Raw genomic sequence first — 6,619 nt, forward strand, 5'->3', positions numbered from 1 at the left:
TAACCTCCTCTAAATGTAACCCTATCCATAAATGGTGTAAAAGAGACTAGAGTCCAAGTAAAATGGTGAGTTTTTCCTCCTTTTCTATTTAACACAACATCTCAAAAATGGTAGACACCAGCTCGTGTTTTAGCAGTGTTTCCTCAATACTATTTGCCTTCTTTCTTTTCCTTCTTACCCATCCTTGCCTCAGTAACATGAGATAATATTTTCAGGCGTAAGATATGAAAATCTTTTCAAACCCCAATGAGAACATGATACTTGCATCCATAGGGACTCTATCTGCACTCCTCCCCAACTGCCCCATCTACCTTTCCTTCTTTTCCCATTTGCTAATTGTGGTCTTTCATATTGAGTCTTATGGATACAGTTGAGGCCACAATAGCAAAATTGGTTAGAAAGAGAAAAAGGAGAAAGAAAAGCTGAAGTTATAAGAATTCTACTTCAACTTTCTTTCTCCTTTCATGAAGGAAGTAGATACTATGGATGTGTGAAAAGTCAGCGCAAAGAACAGAGGGAGAATACGCTGGCTAATTGAACATAATAATAAAAAAATAATTAAAAAAGAAGAGAGAGCAGTCTAAAGCCAACACTTTTTATAAATCAATTTCACACCAAGAATTGCAGAATTTATAAGTAAAACAGAACCTCACAGAATCCCCATTTAATTGTCTTGCCCATATTCACACAATAAGTGTCAGAATTAGAACTAGAACCCCAAAATGCTTGGATCCAAAGTTAATGGCCTTTCCACTATACAATGATGCTTTTTATTTTCTTCAAATTGGAGACAATTCCCTTGTCCTCAATCCACAGGAAAACTCTATTAAGAGTGTGAGTGAAGGTCCAGGCCTTCCTATAATCAGCAGCTGATCTAAGTCAACGTAATCTTTTGCCAAACCACTTCTCTGAAACTGAGGAAAGAGCACAAACTAATTTAAGGAAAAGGTAGATGAAATGCAAGCTTTTTCTTGGTAGAAGGACAGTGCACTGTGTGGAAAAATATTTGGACTTAGAATAAAAGGTCTGGGCTTGAATCCTGATTGGGCCATGTAATGTGAGTTAGCTTAGGGTATTACTGGAATTCTCTGAGTTTAGGATGAAGATTTGAGGATTATATGACCTGACTTACCCCCTGCACAGGCTGTTGTGAGAATCCAAATATGCATGTATTAAAACTTGAGCATAGTTCAACTATTTGGCATTTGATTCAATAACCACTTAGAATAATGGCCAGCATGAGGTAAATGCTCAATAAACGTTAGTAGTTTTATTAAATATTTCAATATGGTTGTCAATTCCCATCCTCAAACCCCTTTAACTCTCTGCCTCTATTTTTTCTCTTCTCTTACTATTCTGTGGCTCCTTTCTCTATGAAGCTTTTATAAAAAAGGAATAAGATTTTAGATCTAATGAGATCTTCTCTGATTTACGTCCCAGATAATGCAGTTTTCAACTCATGTAATATATTGGCTCATGGTGTCTGGTGACAGTTACTTGAAAGAGTATTCATTGAGGAAGTTAAGTTTCAAAAAGCCTCCAGAACACACACACTCACACGCATGCACGTGCACACACACACACCAAAAACCCTACTAAGATTAAGAAAAGACCTCTGATTTGCAGATTATTAAATCAGTCATTAAGAATTATTTGCAGGGGTCAACTATTTCTAGTCATATGGCAATGGTATTTAAAATTAGTGTGCTTTGCCAACAAAATGAATTATTTTTGTGATGAAGTACTTATAATTTTGAGTAAGATTTTTCTGAAATCTTGAGGTATAAGTTAGCTTGATTATTCTTTCCATTTACACATATTTAAAGATATTATCAAGGCCAAATTGAAGTAGTAATTTATAATCAAGGCTGATGAAACTACACAAATATATATTAATCTATATTTGTTTATATTTCCCATATTCACGCATCAGTTTTCTATCTTCTATTAATGCCTTACACATCCGTACACATTGTGAAGAGACAGCACACACAGTAGGTAGCTCAAGGTGATGGTTCTACAGTGATGACAAAAGTGAACTTTAACTCTAACTGTTGTGACCAGAACTTTAGCTCTGCGGGGCGTGTTGTGAAAGTAATTTCTCAGATATGTGATATGATGGACCAAGCATTACCATAAAAACTTATCTCTGATTTCACAAATACTTCAAAGCCCTGTGAAAAGCTTCATGTTTTCCAATCTATTTTTATGCAAAGTTGAGAAAAGGTCACCACTTATGACTGTGTCGTTAAGTTCCCACATATACTAGTCATCTAAATAGCCTCTACAATCACCAGTCTTTAAGACACAAAGTGCCCTCTAGAAAAAAGTACAGCACTGTCCCACTAATTGCAGACAATATGACACGCTTACACAGCAGCAAACCGGGATTCTAAAACACTCACCAATCTGCCACTGCACAAAAGGCCAAGACATTAACAGAGGAGGCTGATTGATAAAGTTAATGCAGAGGTCTGGGATGATAGAGGGCTGTTGTATAACAGCGTCACATCCTGCGATATTTTGTGAATCCTTGCAATAAAGGAACAGTATCCGCAAGCTAGTACAAAGCAGTCACAGGAATAGCAGCGGGAAAGATGCTTTAGACATGAGCAGTTGGACGGTGTTCTTCATTTTTATTTGTCCATAGAAGCCCATACAGTCTTGTCATGCTATCCTTAGGCAGTTAGCCGATTTGGAATTCTGTCCTAAAACTCACCCTCTCCCACTGAAAATCTCTCGCTCTCCACCGGCCTGAAACAGCAATGGAGGGGCGTGATGGCCAGTACTTGCACTGTGCCTTCCCTGCCTAGTTGGACCCTGTCAAGGAGCAGTCATGGGTTCCACTGGCTGCTGGAGGCCTCCATCCACCTGCTGTCTGCAGTGAGCACCAGAAGGAACGGGAACAACCTGTAAATCCTGACCAACGTAAAAGGTGTCCAGGACAGGTGGCAGGGACTGCAACCAGTGAGGACAGACGGACTGACAACCAGACACACAGACAGCAGCACCATCAGACACAATCCATTACTTCCAGTCTCAGAAGAGGGGAAGCCTGCAGCACCAGGGATGTGACTGCTGCACCAGGGACAGGCAGCAGATTAACAAGGGTTCTGCCTCCCTCAAGCCGGCAGGCTTCAAGGATTTGTTTTTTGGATGAGAAGGAGCAGGGAATCCAGAAACCTGCTGCTCCTTATAGAATGAGGCCAGTGCTGGCCTTCCGAGTTAATGGACTCTTCCTGAGTCTACAACCAAAGGGCAAGAATGACCAGATTTCTACTCTTTTGCTGTGACCCAGCGCTCACAGCGCTTGCTCAACATCCCCCTCTCCCATCTGGGTGGCAGTTACACTGGTGGGGACCCACCAGTCTGTGAATGCTGCCTCCCTCCCTTCCTCTCCTTCCAGGCACTGCTGCACTGAGAGGAAGCAGAAGAAAGCTCCAGTGGCAGCATCTTCTCTTCAGGAGGCAATCCTTCAGGGTGGCGGGGGAGGCTCTGGTGGGTGTGTTCTGTGCCTGTGTGTCACCCCTGTTCCCTCCCTGCCCCTACTTTGCTCTTAGCTAACTCCAGATGCAACAGGTTCCCTTTGGCTCTTTCTGCCGATCCTCTGCCCCCAGATACACCTTCTGGGCTAAACAGGAGACACCAAGGAATTAGTCGCAATCAGGGTCTCCAAATTCCTTCACCCCCATGTTGAAAACTTTCCTGAATACGAGAAGACCTCCCAGGGGAAGGCAGGGTGGAAGTCCCCTGTGGCTCCACTCTGTGGGTGATGCTAAGGAGCAAGGAAAACCCAGTCTGGATGCCAGCACCTTGTAAGCACTCTTGTCTGAGAATATGATAAGCAGCAGCCCAGGCTGTGTCACACACCCCTGCACCACCAGCAATGAGCCCCATCCCCTCCCCAGACACAGGAAAATGGGGCACTAGAAAGAGAGCCCTTGAAGGGCTGATGGGCTTTAAAGAAGAGGGGATGTGTGCAAATATGTGATCCCCTATTGTACTGCTTCCACCAGGAACTGAGCAGGCCCCAGAGGTCTCTTGGAAACCAGTAAAGAGGAACCTCTAGTTTATTCGGGCCAGAGTCCCCATCAGCTTCTCCCATTATTAAAAACTTTGCATTGCCAATGGCATTGTATATGGGTAAGAGAATGTGTCTTCACACAGGTATTCTGTGTAGAAGACTGTGACTAAAAGCTTAAAGAGAAGCTGGGTAGGCAGGTTACCAAAGATGGCAACTGCCCAAAAAAAGACCCAACCTTGATCTGGAGATGAATGAGTACCAAAATGAACACTAAAATAAGCATTTTTTCTTACATAAATACTGGCACCCTTCACTGGGGTAACCCCAACCTCCTAAACAACTCCAAGAAGAGAAGAGGAGCTGTTCTCAGCACCTCTTCATCCCACCTCCCCTTTCTTCCACTCATCCCCTGCCCCTTAACCTGTTCCCAGCCCAGGGCCCTTCCACCTGGGTGGCATCAGCTCTCCTCAGCTCCTGCATACCCCACCCTCAGGGTGGTCCCTGTCCACCCAATCTTCCTCTGCAGCCCATCCTCTCCTGGCTCCTGGGCTCCCCGCTCCGTGGCATCCCCTCCTTCCTACTGTCCCCCTAATCTCTTCCCCGCTCAAGCCCAGCGCCCCTGGCCCCCAAGGCGGGCGCCTCCACCCCCCCCCCAGCACCCTCGCCCGCCCCTCCCCCACACCCAGCCGAGAGGATTGGGTGAGTGAGTGGTGAATGGACCGATGGAGGCACGGAGGCACGGATGGCGCGGCTGGGGCTGGCTTACTTGAGCATGGCTTCTTCTTTTTCCTCCTCTTCCTTCTGCCGGTCCATCACTGCCATGATAATGTTCCTCTCTTCCTCGGTCAGGTGGCTCAGGTCGGGCAGCTCTTGCATGGGGGGAGGCACCGTGGGTGGGCGAGGACCGCGGGGCCCCACGGCCGAGGACATTTTCGTGGCCTGCCCGCCCCCTCTTCTGGCTCCCTGGCTCTCACCTTTCGGATTCACGCCCAGCAGCTGCGCCCCTGCTTCCCCTCACAGAGGAGCCCTCCTGGCGGCTGCAGGAGGAGGAGGAGCAGCGGCGGCGGCAGCAGCAGAGCCGGGGAGAGAGAGAACCCAGTCTTTCATGGTTGTTTGCATCCACCCAGCCCCGGATGCTGCCTTTGTTTTGGTCGCCCTCGCTAGGCTCGGGGCCGCCCGGCCGCCTCCTGCAGCCCAGCCTCGGCCGGCGGGGGCGGGCAAGCGGAGGCGCGGCGGGCGCGGCGAGGAGGCGAGGGCTCGCGCCAGGCTCGGGCGATCCGGGCGTCGCGCGCTGGGCGCGCGGGGCGGGGGCGGGGCTGGGGCCGGGGCCGGGGCCGTTGGCCGCCGCCGCCGTCGCCGCCGCCGCCGCCGCCGCCGCCGCGGCCGCCGCCGCGGCTGGTGCCGTTGCAGCCGCCGCCGCCGCCGCCGAGGCTGCTGGCAGGCTCGGCTGCCTCCAGTTTGGGGCTGCGAGAGGGAGAGGGAGAGTTTTGGGTGTCAGTTAGGCGGAGTCTCGGAGGCTTCGCTCCCGGGTGATGCTGCTGCTCTCGCAGACATAGCTGCCAGCCACTCAGTCCCGGAGCCGCTCCGCCCACGGGCACCCACCCGCCCACTCCCCAGGTCGGAGCCACGCGTGCCCCAGCCTCTCCCCCCACGCTCGCCAACGTACACGCCACATCGCTCTATCCCCAGGTACCCCTCACCCGTGAGTCATCCTCCCTTTCCTGGTCTCTCGTCTGTGTCATCCTCCCCAGCCCTATTTTTCCTTGGATTGCATTAATCATCATCATCCTCGCTACCATCTTCATCCTGGAGCGTTAATATTATTTGAGCACCCACGATGTTCTGAACAGCAGGATGGAACACCCTCTGGACGCATTTTTTTTCCCCTGCTACAATATATTTCACGTGTACTAGTCAAGTGTTCATAGCAACAACAATGTGATTTTTTTTTTTTTAGATAATTTTAATACACACACACACACCCCTCCGACAGCTTGGATTTTCTGGGTCCATTGTATGCAGTGCCTTTCTTGACCCATCCTCAGTAAGACTCTTCTGAAATTTATCCCAATTACCCCCTTAGGATGCCCCACAACCCAGCAACTATTTAATTTGTCATTTTGGGCTCTGGGTAGCCCCATCGCATCGCATAACCGCACTTCTCTGGTGCTTGCAAATGGATTATCTACTTGAATTCCTCTACTGATGCTCACTATCATCATGTACTCACTTCTTAGCCACTGTAGGTACTTCTCAAGAAACACTGATCCCAGATAAGAAAAACACCCAACCATATCCTATTGTAAGAAGCTTTTGCTCAATGCCTGGCCCAACGATAGGCATTAAGGATGAGTTTCTTTTGCTGATAAAGGCAAAAATAAACAGTCCCTTCAAAACAGGTATTGTTACAGGCTTTGAAACCGGAAGACTGAATTTTGTTAATATAATTATAAAGGAATCAATATAGAGAAGAGTTCAAATTGAACAACAGTTTCCTAGTGAATGTCTCTCTTAGAAATGGTGATGAGAGGATTGATATGTTTCTCTCCTGGAGAATTTCTTTAGTTCCAGAAAGGATCTCACACTAACATATAT

General features: G+C 48.0%; 1 protein-coding gene across 3 annotated transcripts in view; it reads right to left on the bottom strand.

The window, feature by feature from the left end:
- Positions 1–4,954, bottom strand: part of RIMS1 (regulating synaptic membrane exocytosis 1) — a 486,979-nt gene extending 482,025 nt beyond the window's left edge. For all 3 annotated transcript variants that reach the window (XM_088024322.1, XM_088024321.1, XM_028097571.2), the window contains exon 1: positions 4,791–4,954. In XM_088024322.1, the coding sequence (XP_087880448.1) occupies positions 4,791–4,954 (164 nt within the window). The remainder of the gene's footprint in view (positions 1–4,790) is intronic.
- Positions 4,955–6,619: the final 1,665 nt, after the last annotated feature.

This window comes from Eumetopias jubatus, unplaced genomic scaffold (assembly GCF_037043125.1).
Source record: "Eumetopias jubatus isolate StellerSeaLion01/CBP00866 unplaced genomic scaffold, mEumJub1_p1.0 scaffold_6, whole genome shotgun sequence".
NCBI lineage: Eukaryota > Metazoa > Chordata > Mammalia > Carnivora > Otariidae > Eumetopias > Eumetopias jubatus.